The sequence below is a fragment of the Podarcis vaucheri genome (genome assembly GCF_965113315.1).
Source record: "Podarcis vaucheri genome assembly, chromosome: 3".
Lineage (NCBI taxonomy): Eukaryota > Metazoa > Chordata > Lepidosauria > Squamata > Lacertidae > Podarcis > Podarcis vaucheri.
In genome coordinates, this window is record NC_138761.1 from 123,017,342 (window position 1) to 123,037,152 (window position 19,811).

Genomic DNA, 19,811 nt, shown 5'->3' on the forward strand with positions numbered 1-19,811 from the left:
TTAAAGGTTAAAACCAGCACCTTAAACCTGATCCTGTACTCCACCGGGAGCCAGTGCAGCTGGTATAGCACCGGGTGAATGTGATCTCGCAGCAAAGACCCCGTAAGGAGTCTCGCTGCAGCATTCTGCACCCGCTGGAGTTTCTGGGTCAGTCTCAAGGGTAGCCCCACGTAGAGCAAGTTACAATAATCCGGTCTGGAGGTGACCGTCGCATGGATCACAGTGGCTAGGTCAGGGCGAGAGAGGTAAGGAGCCAACTGCTTAGCTTGGCGGAGATGGAAAAATGCCGCCTTTGTTGTAGCTGCAATCTGCGCCTCCGTGGAAAGGGAAGTGTCGAAGATTACACCCAAACTCTTAACGGACGGTGCTGGCACTAATTGCGCCCCCGCAAGAGATGGGAGTTGCCCCCCCAATCCCACATCGTCCCGTCCCAGCCACAGGACCTCTGTCTTCGAAGGATTTAGCTTCAACCGGCTCCCACGTAACCATCCAGCCACAGCTTCCAAACATCTGGTCAGTGTGTCTGGGGCCGAGTCAGGATGGCCATCCATCAACAGATAGAGTTGGGTGTCATCAGCATACTGATGGCAACCCAGCCCAAAACTCCGGACAAGCTGGGCGAGGGGGCACATAAAGATGTTGAAAAGCATCGGGGAGAGTATTGCACCTGAGGTACTCCACACACCAAGGAGTGGGGCGATGACAATTCCCCCCCCCCAAGCGTCACCCTCTGTCCCCGACCAGAGAGAAACGAGCGCAGCCATTGAAGGACTGTGCCCTGGATCCCCACGTCGGCAAGGCGGTGGTCCAGAAGTTCGTGATCGACCATGTCAAAGGCTGCTGACAGATCTAGAAGAATCAGCAGCCCCGACCCACCTCAATCCAGCTGTCTACGAAGATCATCTGTTAGGGCAACCAGAGCCGTCTCGGTCCCATGACCAGCGCGGAAGCTGGACTGGAATGGATCCAGAGCCGATGTTTCATCCAGAAACCCACCAAGCTGTTCAGCAACCGCTCTCTCAATCACCTTACCCAGGAACCGAAGATTCGAAACCGGGCGGTAATTGGATGGATCTAAAGGATCTAATGATGTTTTCTTTAAGAGCGGGCGCACCACTGCCTCCTTCAGTTCCCCTGGGAATGTCCCCATGCCAAGGAACAAATTGATGATATTCCCCAGAGGGGCCCGCACCTCATCTGGACACGCTCTAATCAGCCAAGACGGGCACGGGTCGAGAGGACAGGTGGTGGGCTTTCCAGCTCGGAGGAGTCTGTCCACATCAGCTGGGGATATCCGGTTGAAGTGGTCCAATACTGGACCCGAGGACAGTCGAGGGGCCTCCAGTTCCTTTATTGTATCCAAATTGGCAGGGAGGTCATGGCGGAGCAACAAGACCTTCTCCGCAAAAAAGCTCGCAAATGCCTCATAGCTGTGTGTCAAATTGTTATTTAAATTTGGCTGTCCCTCAAGGGACGTTAAAGACCTGACTATACTAAATAATTGCGCCGGGCGAGAGCTAGCAGATGCAATGGAGGCCGAGAAGTAAGACTTCTTAGCAGCCTTCACCGCCATCTCGTAGGTTTTCATAAAAGCCCTATAAGATGTTCTTGAGGCTCAATAGGCCTGACAGGGTGGCTGCTGGTGCGCTATAGGCCTGACAGGATGTTCAATAGGCCTGACAGGATGTTCAATAGGCCTGACAGGATGTTCAATAGGCCTGACAGGGTGGCTGCTGGTGCGCTAGGTGGCCGGTACACCAGCCAGACAGCCAAGCTCTGCTCGGAGCCCCACACTAGGCCAACACATTCAATGCCAGGGATCGATGGCGATGGTAGAGCCCTGAAAGGACAATCTTCCCGGATTAATAATGCCACCCCTCCCCCCGGCCCACAGTCCGCGACTGGTGGAGGACGGAGAAACCTGGGGGCGCCATCTCTCGTAAGGTAACTGTTGCCCCTTCGCGCACCCAGGTCTCCGTCACACAAGCCAGGTCAACCCCCTGCGAGATAAAGAAATCTCGCAGGGTGGCGGTTTTGTTGCCTATAGACCTGGTATTGCACGGCACCAGTGACGGAGGTGAGTAATCCTTGCTCACCTTACCTTCGTCCCTCAGGATGAGGCGCAGATTGGAAGGGGTACGAGCATATCCATATCTCGATCCCCTTCGCCTATAACATCTGCCCCCACCGCCATACCTCCCTCGCCCCTCCACGGTAGCAATCCCAAGCCTCATAGTAGCCTCCAACGTAGGACAGTGAATAACAACATAGGACAGTGATCCCGGATGATCTGACTGTTTCGCTGGAATCTTCTTCAGCACAACCCATAGATTAGAAAAATGCACATGGAGCAGTGGTCATGCGGATATGTAACATAGTCACTCGTGGCACACCATGAAGATCTCCTTGCACAGCAATTAACCTTGAACAAGGCCTCCAAACAGCATTGTTTGAGAAAGATACCATTAGCTAGGGCTGGGATGGCTAATTTTGCTAATACATAAATAAATCTTAAGTACAAAGTAGCATTTACAGTAGCAGTCGGCCAAGGTGGGGTGGCAGTTCTCAGCCAACCTGTCACCTGTATCTTTGTTGCTTTCTAGTAGGTAGAGAAAGAGGGGTGAAGCAGCAGTTAGGTTCAAATGCACCAGAGGAGACAATCCAGTACTCCCAATTAAGCATTTGTACCAATCCCTTGGCCCTCCTTCCAGTAAACACCAAAAAGAAAATGACTGGAGTCTGAGTGCTGCCGCCTCACCCAACTGACTGCTATTGAGTATTTACACTTACCTTGTGCATACAGAGTGAGAACGGCTTGAATGGCTACGTAGACACCAGAAAACTGGTAGGTTTCAAACATTACCTGGAAAATGAAAGTTATCTCTTATTTGAAGAAAGCACAGTAAATTTCATAGGTTAAGTCAGTGTTTGACAAAGCACTATTTGGCAACTTCATTATCTGTATTTGCAAAAAAAGTGTGGTTTACAGGTCATAAAAAGATCGCTGCAAGTCTCTCCACCCCTCAAACATAGAAGCAGTCCATACTTTTAAAAATTCAATGTACAAAAAAATGCTTTTATCTTCTGAACATTTAGAGCAGGGGTCAGCAACCTTTTTTAGCCGTGGGCCAGTCCACCGTCCCTCAGACCATGTGGTGGGCTAGACTATATTTTTGGGGGGAAAGAACAAATTTCCATGCCCCACAAATAACCCAGAGATGCATTTTAAATAAAAGGACACATTCTACTCATGTAAAAACACCAGGCAGGCCCCACAAATAACGCAGAAATGCATTTGAAATAAAAGGACACATTCTACTCATGTAAAAACACGCTGATTCCCGGACCATCATATAGTTCATGGCTCATAGTTGTTTGGAAGTTCAAAAAGAAGTTGTCATAAACTTAACATATCTCAATTCAGTTAATATGCAGCACAGAACAAATGAATTGCTTTTTGATGCTGAAAAATTGTCAATATTTAACAGACTGCTAAAACTATTTTTGCAGACTACTAAATTTCTAATAGTTAAATTAGAAGTGTTTTCAGAACACAAGTGATGAAAGGCCTTCCATCTAACACTATTAAACACTTTATATCTATCCCTACTGGCGCATTATATGATGTTCCTATCTTTAATTTTTTTAGCTTTTTAAAGTGCATTTCCTTCATGTTTTCTCATGGTTACTGAATTATCTTGAAATGCAAACTTTATTGATGTTCCAAGCCAGGATTTGCTATAGGAAAGTGCATACAAATAAACTGATGTTCAAGAATCTCCACCTAGGGCATGGGTAAGCAAACTAAGGCCTGGGGGCCAGATCTGGCCCAACTGCCTACTGAATCCGGCCCGCGGACGCTCCGGGAATCAGCGTGTTTTTACATGAGTAGAATGTGTCCTTTTATTTAAAATGCATCTCTGGGTGATTTGTGGGGCCTGCCTGGTGTTTTTACATGAATAGAGGGTGGGCTTTTATTTAAAATGCATCTCCGCTTGTTTTAACAAGGCCTAAAATGCTCTTTGTGGGACGCAGGTGGCGCTGTGGGTAAAAGCCTCAGCGCCTAGGGCTTGCCGATCGAAAGGTCGGCGGTTCGAATCCCTGCGGCGGGGTGCGCTCCCGTCGTTCGGTCCCAGCGCCTGCCAACCTAGCAGTTCGAAAGCACCTCCGGGTGCAAGTAGATAAATAGGGACCGCTTACCAGCGGGAAGGTAAACGGCGTTTCCGTGTGCGGCTCTGGTTCGCCAGAGCAGCGATATCACGCTGGCCACGTGACCCGGAAGTGTCTTCGGACAGCGCTGGCCCCCGGCCTCTTGAGTGAGATGGGCGCACAACCCTAGAGTCTGGCAAGACTGGCCCGTACGGGCAGGGGTACCTTTACCTTTACCTTAAAATGCTCTTTAGGACGTGGGTCGCGCTGTGGGTTAAACCACAGAGCCTAGGACTTGCTAATCAGAAGGTCGGCGGTTCAAATCCCCGCGACGGGGTGAGCTCCCATTGCTAGGTCCCTGCTCCTGCCAACCTAGCAGTTCGAAAGCACGTCAAAGTGCAAGTAGATAAATAGGTACCGCTCCAGCAGGAAGGTAAACGGCGTTTCCGTGCGCTGCTCTGGTTCGCCAGAAGCGGCTTAGTCATGCTGGCCACATGACCCGGAAGCTGTATGCCGGCTCCCTTGGCCAGCAAAGCGAGATGAGCGCCGCAACCCCAGAGTCGGTCACGACTGGACCTAATGGTCAGGGGTCCTTTTACCTAAAATGCTCTTTAGCATGCAAGAATAAGCCAGCATAGGGAAGTAAAGAAACGAAGGACAAATTACTTCACTGAAAAGCATCCTAAGCATTGAAGGATATCTAACTTTCCACTGCCATTTCAGAAGGTTCTGAACACAGGTAACTGCATGATCCTGGATAAAACCTGTTTTCCCTGCCCCCAAACAGAATATAACTCCTTCTGAAGAATATTGCTACCTGGGCTTTCTCAGACAGAGAGTAGGGTCTGCTCCAAGGTACCTACCTCCACAATCTTCTCCCTGTTCTTTGTTGGATTCATAGGAGGCTCTGTTAGAAGTATTTTACAGTTTTTTGTGTCAATGTTAAGTTTTTCTGGTCCAAAGGTGTAGTCCCAAAGGTGTTTCATATCATCCCAGTTCCGGACAATGCCATTCTCCATGGGGTAGTTAACTTCTAACATGGACCTCAGCTCACTTGCTTCATCACCAACCATAAGATCCTACAAGTTACAAATGAAAACTGGAAAATTAACATTTTCCAAAACCATTTTTTGAATTCAACTCTTCAAAAAAACTATAAAAAGAAGCTGCTTTTATTATTCAGTCTTACAATACAATGGAGAGGGATAATACTTACATGTTCGAATGAAAAATATAGCAAGGTATTTAAAATGAAAGAAACACAGAAGGTACAACTCTACAAACAGCTATGTATATAAAAATCAAATGGAATTTGGGACAAAGGGCCTAGTTTACATGTAGATTTCTAGACCAATACATTCAACTTTTTATTACACATTTATATATGAACAAGTCACGTGATGTGGAATTGCACAGAATAATAGGTGGGCTTAGCAGAATAAAATTTCCATGCATGTTTCATGTTTTTGTGCACATTGCTAAATGGGAATAACGAGTGCTGCACAAGCATAGAGAACAAGTAGCAAAAGCAAATAAGGGACTGCAAATTCCACACTGATTGAGGAGAAAAAAAATAGAAGTTTTATATTAGTCAGAAGATTTCTGCAATGTGCACCACTTATTCAAAGTCTGTAAACTATCCTCCACAAACATATGAACTTCATTCCTAACTTAATTTTGATTTATAAAGACATTTTTGAAATGATTAAGCAACTCTGATCTATTTTGAAGTTACCAAAAATATTTTGCACTGTAAGTCAGTGATGACAAGTCAGTGATATGGCATCATTCTTGCAATGAACACAGGCATAGAAAAAGTTTAATCTAGTTTGTGTCCTATCCCATCAATATCCTAACTAACACGATATTAAAAAGGAACAAAATTAAATTTGTTCCCATGCTTCAAAACAGGGGGAAATTTAAACAGTAAAGTCCCTTATTTTTCAAATAAAGTAACAGATCACCAGCAACTATGGAATATTTGAGCCTACATATATCTGTCATATGGGGAACTTACATGCAAGTAGAAGAGGCATCTTTAAAGCCAAACTGAAATCCTCCTCTAGGCAGGATTTTAATATTGTGCTTTTTAGGATTTTTTTTATTGCAATTCTGCAGCTCTACTATAGCTCTTAACTTCATACTAGTTGTGGTTAACATAGTCTGCTGAAGATAATTCATTTAACAAATTTAGAAGCAAAACTGCCTGATAGGTAAAGAGAGTATATTCAATGTATCATTTTACCCCACTGCTGCCTTGGTCCTATTAACGTTACTTTTAAAATAATATTTTTTCAATCTACATCAGGGGTAGTCAACCATTTTATACCTACTGCCCACTAATGCATCTTTCTTGATGGTAAAATTTCCTTACCGCCCCCCAGTGCTCGATGGAAGGAGGATTCAGCTTGTGCCGGAGAACCCACTACTGCCCACCTAGAATCCTGAAGCGCCCACTAGTGGGCAGTAGGGACCAGGTTGACAACCCTTGATCTACGTCAAACAAGAGGAGCAACGAATCACACAGCTTTTAGCACATGCTTCAGACATGATCTTGAAGAATCATGTTGAGAATCCTTTATTCAATTTAGAAGAACAAATATTAAATATATGGCAACACGATGACACAGAACATATTAAGGGTAGATTCACACATACAAGCCAGTTAATTTTCCCCTCGAGTATCCCTAGAATGCAGGACTGCATGGGGAATCGCAGAAAGGTTCGCTTCATAGACATGATTTCTGCATCTGCACTTTTGGGAACCGCTGTATTAATGAGATTGTAGAAATAGCTCTATGTGCGAACAGTTCACCACTATTTCACACACTGCATTTCCCCATGGGGATTGCAAGAGGAATCGTCAGAAAAAAAGAAATGGCGAGTTTGCATGTGTGAACTGAAATTATTGGTTTTAATACTCTCCATATAAGATGTCTTGCCTACATAGCAGACAAGATGCAAGTAGTTTTCAATGACTCATTTTTGTTATGTCTCAGCAAGTGGTTTCTAGCACCGATATTGACCTTCAGATTCCTTGCCTCTACAGGCAGCTGCAATTATTGGGGCATGTCACATCTGCAAGATGTGTACAATAGCTTTAAGGAAGTACTAGCTACTGAATGAAAGCAATGAAGAAATATTAAAATGGTTATGTATTCAGAACATAAGTGGACAGGACATGAAAATTATAAAGCACCCCAAAAAAAGAGGCTACAAGGTCCCACCAAGCAAAAGAGTGGATGATAGCACAGGGACGCCTCACTTACCATCTTTTTGTTATTCTACTTCAACAGGTCAAGAAAGATGAAGAAAAGGCAGAAGCAAGAGAATCAGAAGAGGCCTAAGTGAAATCTTTTTTTTTCAAATTATTTCAAGTATAAACAACAGAACTAAAGCAGAAAAAACAGATGCACGGACAGGTGGAAATGCTCTAAATTCTGCATACTTCAGGGCAAGTGAGAATAAGTCTGCTAAGTTTAAAAAACAGAACAAAAAAAACCAAGAACCGAAACAGAAACAAGAAGAGCTTATTTCCATGCATGCAATGCCTGATGTTCTGATTTTCATCAATAATGCACTATGTATCCTGGTGTGCCTGCAATTTTGCTATGCAGGACGGCATTTGTCATCCCCCAAGAAATGACTATTATCCTTTAAACACTAAAAATATATTGAATAATTAAGGTGTTATTCATTTTGACTCAAAATGTGAATAGGATGAAATATATACATACAACCAGATAAATGTTAAACACTGCATGCTTTACTTCTCTAAGTATATTGCTAATTCGAAAGCAAATCATAGAACTTTTCACTGTTCTATAGTGCAGTAATCTGCATTTCTGTAGACAAGCAAAATTTAAGTACTGTATTTTTTGCTCTATAAGACTCACTTTTTCCCTCCTAAAAAGTAAGGGAAAATGCATGTGCGTCTTATGGAGCAAATGCAGGCTGCGCAGCTATCACAGAAGCCAGAATAGTAAAAGGGATTGCTGCTTTCACTGCGCAGCGATCCCGCTTGCTGTTCTGGCTTCTAAGATTCAGAATATTTTTTTTCTTGTTTTCCTCTTCCAAAAACTAGGTGCGTCTTATAGAGCGAAAAATACGGTGCTAGTATAATATCTATACAATGGCTATTTGTCCCTAATCTAAGACAAGGAGCCCACAATATCTCATGTCACTAAGGAAAGCCATTAGCTTCAAGTATACTAGATTACTTACTATATTTCAATGTAGAGCCAAGGAGAGGAGATACACCTCCATCTCTGCCAGAAAAAAATCCAGACTGTACCATGCAGCCTACTTTCATCCCCTTAGAGCCAATTTCCTGCTGTCAGTGTTTCAGAAGCTTGTTTCTTGGTTGGGAGTTTGGGTTAGGGAAGAAAAGGAGGAACTGCAACTATAGTTTATTACAGTGCAGTTACACAAATCTTTAAACCAGTAGGAGTCAAAGAGACTTTCAAAGGTGAAATGTAAGAACACTAAGCATTGTGAGAACTTCATCAATAACAGCTGGGGTCAAATTTGGGGTGTTTTTTTAAAGTGTTTTATCATGTTTTGAAAAATCAAATCTTTGGCAAAGTTAAGTCCACTAAGCTGCCCAAAACACTACAATTATTCATAGTTTTTTATTTTTTTTAAGGGCTACCCCAATGTGCACATATAGTCCAGGCAGCCCTCAGTATGCTCTAAGGAGGCTAATAGTTTAGCTGATGGTTTTGCATGCATTAATGCTGCTTCTGCAAAATTTTGACTTTTGTAGCCACTTCACAATCACCCCTCCTTCAGTGTCCTACTTTGCCCATAAAGGTAAGTCCAGGTCAGAAATAAAACCATAGCTTAGCATGAATGAGCAGTGTGCCGGTATGCATTGTTCAACTGTACCTTACCTGCCTGTGGCAAAAACAAACTATGAAGTTTGGCTAAACCAAGAACAAACCTTGGCTTCAATTCATGGTTTTTCTGGGAAAAAACAACCACAAGTGCTGGTTTCCCTTTAATACTGAGCCCAAAACTCATGGTTTGTTTCTCTCTGAGGTACACAAGCTGAAACAGGTATGACTGATTGTTCATGACAAGCCATAGTTCATTTCTGATTGTGGATTACCATTATGTGTGAAGTGGGCCATTTTCTGAATATCACTTAAATGAAAATTATGTATTTTGCATATAAAACAGATACCAAATTATGCAGCCCCCGATTTATTCTTTGCTATGTTGTTGCAATTAGCATCTAGGTTCCAATAAGTATATTCTGGAAACGTCTGTACCATTTTGTATGTTGAAAAGACAGTTTAGAAATCTGATCATGCTCCTTACTGTTTTGCCTATTTATATGCCAGGAAAAACTGAAATGGTGTGGAATGTCTCTGTGTGACACCCCACTTTTGCTTTCAGACGAAGAAAATGAGTGCCCTCATTCTTAGAACCTGCTTAAGCACAATTTGCTAAGGATGAAGATCTCACAAGGATCCAAATAACCAAGGCTTCCTTTCTGTTCAGGTCAATCTTTCAGGGGCAACATGCCACTGGTGGGCAAGGGCCAGAGCAGAGCAATGAATATAAATGTTGCCTTCATAGAGAAGTCTAGTTTCTACACATTCGCACACCTCTGTATTCTCCATCCAAACAAGCAAGAACCATTATTAGAGTTCACAGACTTGTTCCCATCAGGCAAAAAACACCAGAGAAGGATGCAAAGTATGGCTAGGAAGGGGTGTTGCCAAGGGAGATGGGATGTAGGTGGAGAAGAGTAGGATCTTGGGAGAATCCCAAGGATCAGATTGAGAGGTCTGGAGGGGCCCTTTTGACCCCTGAGCCCAAGGCTCTCCACCTCAGCTTTGAAGTTTCAGCTGGTGCCCAATATGTAATGCCAGTGCATATCATATTTGTGTAGGGCAGCTAAAAATGTGGGCTTGGGCCCAGCGTGCCTAGAGCAATCCTCTCCCAAAGCACACTTTCTTTGTAATACCACTCATTAACCAAGTGAAAAATCACACAGATGTGGAGGCTGCTCCCATTAACATGCAAGCCTGGGCATCTATGAGCACTGCAAAACTTATTAAAGATGGACTTTGGTGGCCAGAGCTGGGTTACACCAGGTGAGAAGAGCTATCTCATCCTTCGAGTTTTCTTCAGCCTTGCACGGATGTGTTTTTCAGATTACAGGAACACATGAATTTGCCTTATAGATGGAACATTGGCCCATTTAGCTCTGCATTGTCTAGACTGACTGGCAACAACTTTTCATGGTTTTAGGCAGGGGACAGTCATAGCTCTACCTGGAGATGCTGGGGATTGAACCTGGGTCCTCCTGCAGGCAAACCAGACAATCTACCACTCAACTACCATCCTTTCCCAAAGGTGAATCATCTTCCCCTTGCCTTCAAGACTGGACATGAATAACTGAATTGCCTATTGAGTAGAATGAGGTCTTAATCCAAAGCAGTAACAAAGCAGAATCTAGTCAAGTAGGATGGCCATCGTTCTTCTCTTCCTAATGCCTGCTAAGTATTTGTGCTATTCGGCTACAGAAAATTCTTGTGGGACATCTAAAGTTGGCAGTGCTAATATAATGTTTAACTCTTGATAGTATTAATACTCATAGTAAAAGCCAAGGTTTCTCTAAAGTCGTGCTAGCCAATCACTGCTATAGTTTGAAAGTAGGTGCAGACTTTGAACATCCTTGCCCCCCCCCCCCCGCCCATGCTTGGTGTGTTCTCTTCTTCTAAGCTGTTTCTGTTTGGGCATCGTGAGGAGGAGAAAACAGAACTGTTTGTTACGCTATCTGAGATGTTGTAAGTTGGCCAGAAAAGAAGAATGGACATGAGCCTAGACACAGAGTGGAGTAGCAGACGGGAAAACTACACATGATCCTAGACAGTGAAAGGCAAGGAAATGGAACTGCTGTCATATAACGCAAGTTATAACTACTCCACTAAAATGCAGGTGACTGACAGTGCTCCAGTTATATTGCATGAACAAGATTGGACAGAAATCTGTGTGAGTTACATGGATACAAGGTGGTACTGCCTGTTTGTAATCACCCCCTTTGCTTTTAGAAAGCTCTGCCCCGCCCCCATGATTTGGTTTTACTAAAACATTCTGAGGCCAGCTTGTCTGATCTCTCCAATTCCACCATGTTTCCTTGTGGATATGCAGTTGGTTGAGGAGGGCAATTTGGGCCATAACCTAAGTGAACAAATCAATACACAACTCTCTACTGATATCAACCCATGTTATATCTTAAGCAAATCTCACTTTAGCAGGCTCTCTGCCTGCTACTCTCCACATACTTGATTTAGTCTGATTCCCCTGCTATACCTCAACATAATAAATGGGGCAATGCCAGGATCCCCAAACAATCATGACTCAAAGGAAAGGATATTCTTAAACTCCAACAGAATGAGTCAATAGGAATAAAGGTCTACTGGAATGTCACAGAATAAATATTATACCCAGCTTATCTGTTGCGCTGTCAGGGTCGAGAATGGGAAGCAAGAATGTCCTGAAAATTCCCTTCCTGTGAGCAGATTAGGATGAAGGAAAATGACTGGCCCAAGGTGATTTTTCATGGCTGAATGGGTTTCAGCATGGATTCCCCAATCATAGTCCGACACAATAACGACTACTGTACAAAATATTGCTATCAGCTCGCTCACTTACTCACAATAGTTTAAAACAGTGGACGCTCGGGTTGCAAACATGATCCATGCGGGATGCACTCTCGCAACCCACAGCATTCGCAACCCACAGCGGTGCGTCTGCGCAAGCGCGGGTTGCGATTCGGCGCTTCTGCACGAAACGCAATTTAGCGCTCCTGTGCATGTACGACTGCCGAAACCCGGAAGTAGCCCATTCTGGGTTTCGGTGGGTCCATAACCCAAAAAAACACAACCTGAGGCATCTGTAACCCGAGGTATGACTGTACTTAAATAGCGCCATCAGTGTATTTTTTGTCCATAAAGAAGCCACATCTCAATTTCCATTTGCACTGATTTAACAACTAGATTACAGTGGTGCCTTGCAAGACGAAAAGAATCCGTTCCGCGAGTCTCTTCATCTTGCAGTTTTTTCGTCTAGCGAAGCAAGCACATTAGCGGCTTAGCGGCTTAGCGGATCAGCTGTTAAGCGGCTTAGCGGATCAGCTGTTAAGCGGCTTAGCAGCTTAGGATCAGCTGATAAGCGGCTTAGCAGCTTGGGGAAAAGGGGGGGAGGGGAAAAAACCCGCAGGAACTCGCAAGACATTTTCGTATTGCGAAGCAAGCCCATAGGAAATTCGTTTTGCGAAGCACCTCCAAAACGGAAAACCCTTTCGTCTAGCGGGTTTTCCGTCTTGCGAGGCATTCGTCTTGCGGGGCACCACTGTATCACATAATACATTAGAAGAAGTTATTCAGAAGGGAGAGGTAGCACCCCAAAGTACCATGCAGAGGACTTAAGTTCTTTAATAGTACCTTGATTTCAATGTTTCCCACTTTGGTAGTTGAACGAATAATTGGTCTTCCAACCAAAGCTGGGAAGATGTGTTCTGGAAAATTGGATCCTGCATATCCGCATTTCACAAACTGAAAGATAAAATAAAAATCCTTCAAGTTAATTTGTTGGCGCCCACATACATTATAATAGCTTGTTGACGCTGTTCTGTTACTTTAACATAAAACTACAACAAGTTAAAGATAGCTGGACAAATTCCCAAATAAGCACTTCTCATTTTAAGTTAAAAATGTTCTCATGAAGGAAATGCTGGAAATCGTGAAAAGACAGTTACCGTATTGGTACATGGAACTGGCGGAAATGACTGGTAGAATCCGAGACCAGGGAGAAGAGTCGGTGGAAGAAGATTGAAAAAAATTTAAAGTATACTTACAGAAATATTGTAAAATTAATGAGTGTTAGAAGGATGCTGGAATGAAGCTATATGGTTTTAGTAGAAATGTAACAAAGAATTAAGTAAAAGCTGATTGATAACGGGCCAAAATGAAAAAATTTAAGGTTAGACCGTTAAGATAAATTATAGAACAAAAATTGAGAAAGATGGAAAGAATTTGCTGAAATAGTGAATTGAACTAGAATACAAAAAAAAGGGAGGGGTGAGGAGGTCGATGAAACAAGTAAAGGAAAGGTAAAGATATGGAATATTGGATGTGTGTTGTAGTTGTTGTTGTTTTTTGTTTCTTTTTGCTTTATTGTTGTATTGCTTTTCTATGTTTTCTTTTTTCTTTCTTTTTTATTGTTGTCTTTTTTCCTTTTTCGGTAATTTTTAAACTTTTAATAAATATCATTAAAAAAAAAAGACAATGACCGTATTGGCCCGAATATAAGCCACACCTTTAAAATTGGAGGGCGGGGAAGAAAAAAATACCCGAATATAAGCCGCTCCATTCCTTGCTGCTCCTGGCTGCATACTGCCGGCGGCTTTTCCCCTTCCTCGCTCTCTCCCTTCCCGACCTTGGGGGAGAGGACAGGGGACTAAGCGCGGGGTGGACACCATTTTGCCGCACTCCTGCCGCTGTTTGCCCCGTGCTGTTTGCATACCGTAAGGTCATGAATATAAGCCACACTTTAACTTTTCATGGTCAGAATTTGGGGGGAAAGTGAGGCTTATATTCAGGCCAATACAGTAAAGGAAAAATACACATAGTCCAGTTTCATCTGGTTATGTATATTAAAGTCTGTTTAGAAATTTAGATTTATCCATGGATTCTGCAGTTACGCTGATAGAAAGCTTCTGAATGCATGAAATGTCAATTATAAAAAGGGCATTAAATTCTTGCCTTGCTGGTGGCTGGATACACTTCAAAAAAACCAATCTAAGCAGTAGGGATTTCCTTAGGTTTGCCAGTATCTATAAGACATAGAGCTGCTGGAATTCTGTTACTTGATGTGAAGTACCGTACATAAGCATGGTGCACTAAACTCAGCTTCCTGAAAATCCCAGCCATCATTTTTTAAAAATGCTCCAAATATTTTATATGTAAAAAGATGCTTGAAAATTGTGTGGGCAATGCTTGATAAATCTTTGAAACTGTTTAACAAGTCCAGTAGTCTGGGTGGCCAAATATAACCCCCCTAATTATTAGCATAATCTGAATGCATGTCCTTGACTTATATAATTTATGCATTTTTTATCTCAATTATTTACACCCCACCTTTCAGAATATAAATCCTTCAAAGGTGGCTTACAGGAAACACTAAACTACATTTTAAAAATTAAGAATGTTAACAATAATTTTCTTTTTAAAAAAATAAAAAAGCAACTAGGATCCTTCCCACAGTTGGTGGTAAAATAGCACTGTGATAGTGAGGGGATAGTCCCACTATCTTTGTGGAGACTTTGCCTGTCTCTTGGAATTCTTCCTCCAGGACAGATAATGGTGGTTCATCCTGGTTTAGGCTGGCATGCTTGGAAATGATTAACCGTCGTTTCCAGTTTGCACTTAACAGGAAGCTATGGTCAGCTATGGGCTTACTGGTTTGTTTCCCTGCTCATGTGACGTGAAAGCAATGGGGGCTGCATGCTGCTGCACAGAGCTTCCCATTCAGTGAGAACTTGATTTTTATTTTATTTTACCAGATTTATATGCTGCTTAGTCAACGCCGTTAAGCAGTTTACATAAAATATCCAGATATACTCAAACACAATTTGTTCTTAAAAAAAAAAATCAAAATACATATTTAAAAGTAGTTTTTTAAAAAACACATAATAAAATACAATTACCAGTACATATTAAAATAGTTGTCAAGTTTGCGTATTTGGGGAGACTCCCCTAAACAAGAATGTTTTTAGCAGGTGTTGAAAGCAGTTCAGCAAAGTGGCCTGCCTAATTAATATCAATGGGCGGGAAGTTCATGTGGTGCTGAAGGCAACTTGACTTGACTTTCTCTCAATGCATGTTGAACAAATCTTGTGAATTATGTTTTCCAGCCATGGCTTATTATATCCTGCACAACCCTGCAGGGTGTGTTGAGTCATGATCTCAACATAAGAGTGTCAAAGGATATTTTCAAAAATGCATCGACACACCAAAATGGTTATGAAAATCTATAGACTTTAGAAAAACACAGAGATTGCTCTTCGATTGATTGTGAAAGATCTTTTCAGTGTAGATCATTTGGGAACCTGTTTCTCTCCATTGTGCTGCAAAGTGTTTATTTTGCACCATAAATAGCTTTGGATTTGTGTAAAAGCAGCCTATAAGTGTTTTAAATGCATACACCTCATTTGTCGTTGCTCTTCCTCCCCCTCTCTCTAGCTACATAAGCCAATCTTCAGTAAAAGCATTTTAGATACTAGCTTTTAAACATGTGTATGCTGCGAAAAAGCATTTAAGTGATATGCTGTTTTGATATGTGGCGTAAGGTGGCCAGATGGCTATAGAAAACCAGCGTAAAATTAAATAAAACAAAATAAAGTAACCAGGGAAAGCTTTTAACCTATTATTTAGGTCTCTCTACTATTAAGTTGCCTTGATTTTTTAGTTTAAAGTCTAAGTATAAATAATTTAAATTTTAATTAAGTAAATGAATAAAACTGGCTAATTCAGCTTACCGCAGTGCTGAGCACATTTGCTAACTATTTGCCTCTTCAAAAAGACATACAGCACTAAAACAGCTAACTTCACAATTGTAAATATAGACATTAACATAACCTTTTTTTAAAAAAAAAACTCTTTTAGGAAAATCTGCTGGGTTTATCTAGTGTATGCTTTACCATATATAGTTTCTTCTACATGCTGTGTGGTTATGACTGGCTCTCTCACTTCCTGTTAAGTCATCAAGCGGTAATAAATTGCTGTCTATAAATATTGCTTCAAATGGAAAGCACAAATGTTTGAAAAATAGGTCTTCTCGTTAATATTAAATGGCATTATTCCCATCATAATTTCCAGATAAGGTAGACTTCCTTCATTTTAGTTCTCCTGATGGAAGAATAAGGTTTTAATGAGAATACGCAAACCTGAAGCATTCTGCCATTAATCCAAAGACACTAAACTGAACACTCAGTTTTGAAGTATCCCTGCTGATGGTGCCAACACTGCACAAACTGGAAATATAAACATGTTCCAATTGTTGGTGAATGACTACTTTAGAAGAAAATTCATCTTCTGAAGCTGGCATTTTAGTTAGGCTGAAATCCCATTGGTGTCAACAGGGTGTTTCCTCTAAATGCAAAGAGCAGCTTCAGAGAAGGGATTTTAGCAGGACTTAACTTCCTTCTCCATGCCTGCTGAGATCCTGACAATTATCAGCTCCCCCACCCCCTCCACTTGCTATGTGAATTTTTTAAAACATACATGTTAAAATTAACGTCACATCTAACTTCACCCTAAGGAAAGCCTGAGCTTTTAAAAAATGTTTATTTGAAAAAATAAATTGTGAATGTGTCAAAAGTTAAAAATGCTCTGCCTCCGCAGTTGAAGGCTGTATCCTTCTGAACTCCAACTGCTAGAAACCATAGAAGGAGAGAGTGCTCTTGCGATCAAATCCTGCCAGTGGATTTCCCACAAGCATCTGGGTGGCCACTATGAGAACACAATGTTGGACTAGAAGGGTCACTGGCCTGATCCAGAGGCCTCTTCTTATGTTCTTAATGAGGATTTACATATGTGTTCAATCATATGTGTTCAATGAGATTTACTGCCAATAAATGTGCATAGGACTTACAGGCTCAGGCTGCAGATAGAAAGCATACAATTTTTTCATCAACAAAAAGCAGAAGCAATAACCAAAGTGAAGCTTTGCCTTACATTCCAAAAAATGAATGAGCCCTCTGTGATACAGAGAAGCCAGATAATCTGTTTCAAACACACACATAGTCACAGTAAGCATCAATTTTATAAGGGGCCATTACTCACTTGCAAAGAAAGTCATTACACTTCAGCATATCTTTAAAGTTGTATTTTAAACTCTTGTAACCCTCTGTGGGAGCTTAGGGTGAACGATAGGCTAATAATAATTCCACCCCAAAGCTCAGGCCACTCATCGCTCTGTAGTGCGAAATGCTGTAACAGTGGTACCTTCGGTGGTACCTTGGTTTACAAACTTAATCCGATCCAGAAGTCCGTTCTTAGACCAAAGCATTCTTAAACCAAGGCATGCTTTCCCATTGCAGCAGGGGACTCAATTTACGAATGTAACACACTCAACAAGAAGTGAAACATGTTCTTATTCCAAGGCAAAGTTCACAAACCAAAACACCTACTTCCGGGTTTGCAGTGTTCTTAATCCAAGTTGTTCATAAACTAAGCTGTTCTTAAACCAAGGTACCACTGTATTCCCTGCCACAGCACTATAAGCAATAAATCTACACAGGGAGGGAAATGTTTTAATGGCTTGTTAGAGAAGAGTACAAAAAATGATTCTAGCCTCAGGCTAAAAAAAGGCGGTTAAGTCTTCTGATGACAATATTCTACTTTTGGTATTCTCAAACTGAAAGCCCTTTCATTAGAGAACATATTTTTAGAGGAGGGAGGAGTCTAGGTACTATTATTAGTACTGCTGATTCTAGGCCCTTCAAGGGGGAAAAAACTGAAACCAACACTCTGGTGTCTTCTTTGAATAACTGACTGTGAAACATGAAGGTTGGGACACTGAAGCAAGCAATACAGTATTTCTATTGTTTTACTTGATCTAGGGGGCCACCTGACCCCCCCCCCCCGGCTATGCCCATGTGAGCACATACCTATCTAAATATAATAATAATAATTTTATTCTGTATACCCCACCCATCTGGCTAGGTTTTCCCAGCCACTCTGGGCGACTTACAGCATATGTAAAAGCATAGTAAAACATCAAACATGAAAAAATAGGGAAAGAGTCACAATAGTGACACACCTAGAGAACAGACATGGGGTGGACAGGCAGGGAGGGGAGAAGTGGCGTGCAGCTGTGACAAACTGCCAAATACAAAGTACCGTATTTTTTGCTCTATAAGACTCACTTTTTCCCTCCCAAAAAGTAAGGGGAAATGTGTGTGCGTCTTATGAAGCGAATGCAGGCTGCGCAGCTATCCCAGAAGCCAGGAGAGCAAAAGGGATTGCTGCTTTCACTGCGCAGCGATCCCTCTTGCTGTTCTGGCTTCTGAGATTCAGAATATTTTTTTTCTTGTATTCCTCCTCCAAAAACTAGGTGCGTCTTGTGGTCTGGTGATTCTTATAGAGCGAAAAATACGGTAAGTAACTCAGGTGCCAGTAGATGGCAAAATGTTAGAAAAGTGGTAGGAGTGTGTGTGCGATTGAGAGACACTCATCCAACTTCTGTCGGATTGTAATCCAACAGAACTGGAATACAAGTGACCATGGGACTGATTCTGTGCCAGTGCAGAATAGTGCTTAGAGTGCTGGACTAGGACTTGGGTGGTGCAGGATGAAATCCCTACCTCACCAAGAAGCCCACCTCGGGCCAATCACTCACACACTCGCAGCCTAACCCACCTCACGGAGTTGTTGTGAGGATAAGATGGGAGAATGTGATGATGCCACCTTTAGCTCCTTTTATGAAAGTGTGGGATAGGGATGCAACAATTCAGAGAAAAAGCGAAAGAATTCGTTTAAAGAAAGCGTGGCAGTATGAGAGGAAATGCTTAACTTAGGCACGCGCGCACCTTCAGCAAGTTAAAAGCTACTTATGCCAGGGAGGAGAAAGAGGAAGGATCATTCTAGCTTCTTCTACCAGCACCTCAAAAGGACTCAAAGGATTGCAGCTCATTGATGTTTAATAGTTTCTCAGTGGTCGGTGTTTCTCTCCCCACCCCGCTGTATGCTTTAGAGATGTTCTTCTTCTTTTTTAATCTGTAAGCCGCCTTGAGTCCTTCTCAGGGGAAAACCGCAGAGTATATAACTACAGTGGTACCTCGGGTTAAGTGCTTAATTTGTTTCGGAGGTCCGTTCTTAACCTGAAACTGTTCTTAACCTGAAGCACCACTTTAGCTAATGGGGCCTCCTGCTGCCAGATGGCTCGTCTCCGGAGCACGATTCCTGTTCTCATCCTGAAGCAAAGTTCTTAACCTGAAGCACTATTTCTGGGTTAGCAGAGTCTGCAACCTGAAGCGAATGTAACCTGAAGCGTATGTAACCCGAGGTACCACTGTATATAATTATTTGAAACAAAATAAAATCCTTCCAGTAGCACCTTAGAGACCAACTAAGATAGTTATTGGTGTGCATGCAAAGCTCATACCAATAACACCAGGAAAGTTCATACCAATAACTTAGTTGGCCTCTAAGGTGCTACTGGAAGGAATTTTTTTATTTTGTTTTGTTTGGACCACGGCAGACCAACACGACTACCTACCTGTGTATAATTATTTGGCAGGGCCGGCTAACGCCTTACCTCCCAGACCCCGCACCCCCCCTCCCCGCCTCAGGCCCCGCTCCCACCCGCGGCGGGCCAGACACCCACTAGGGTTTCCCCTCCAGGCTGCTGAGGTGAGGAAAGGCGGTTGACGCTTCCCGCCCTCGTATCGGGGGGGGGGGGCGAGCTTAATCGCGGCCGCCGCTCCAGGCAGCGAGGCGGCTCCTCCTCACCCCGGTGCCGTTGTCGCAGACGACCACTTTCCGGCCCAGCGTGTCCATGGCTCCTTCTTCCGCGAGAGCGAGCGGCTGAAGTGAAGGGTAGCTTCGCCTCCTCCCCGCGACTCCAACCAGGCCTCTTTCTCT

General features: G+C 42.7%; 1 protein-coding gene and 1 long non-coding RNA gene across 4 annotated transcripts in view; one reads left to right on the plus strand and one right to left on the minus strand.

The window, feature by feature from the left end:
* Positions 1 to 19,811, plus strand: part of LOC309528859 — a 414,370-nt gene that overhangs the window by 281,933 nt on the left and 112,626 nt on the right. The gene's annotated exons all lie outside the window — the stretch shown is intronic.
* Positions 1 to 19,811, minus strand: part of ACTR2 (actin related protein 2) — a 30,874-nt gene extending 11,063 nt beyond the window's left edge. Inside the window, exons 1-5 of one of the 3 annotated variants that reach the window (XM_082216455.1) lie at positions 19,680 to 19,811; positions 12,609 to 12,719; positions 7,419 to 7,433; positions 5,013 to 5,228; positions 2,791 to 2,863 (exon numbers count right to left, since the gene is read on the minus strand). In XM_082216455.1, the coding sequence (XP_082072581.1) occupies positions 2,791 to 2,863; positions 5,013 to 5,228; positions 7,419 to 7,433; positions 12,609 to 12,719; positions 19,680 to 19,727 (463 nt within the window). In that variant the 5' untranslated portion in view covers positions 19,728 to 19,811. Of the gene's footprint in view, positions 1 to 2,790; positions 2,864 to 5,012; positions 5,229 to 7,418; positions 7,437 to 12,608; positions 12,720 to 19,679 lie in introns of those variants that run through there. The other 2 variants (XM_082216456.1, XM_082216457.1) reach the window with 2 other exon arrangements.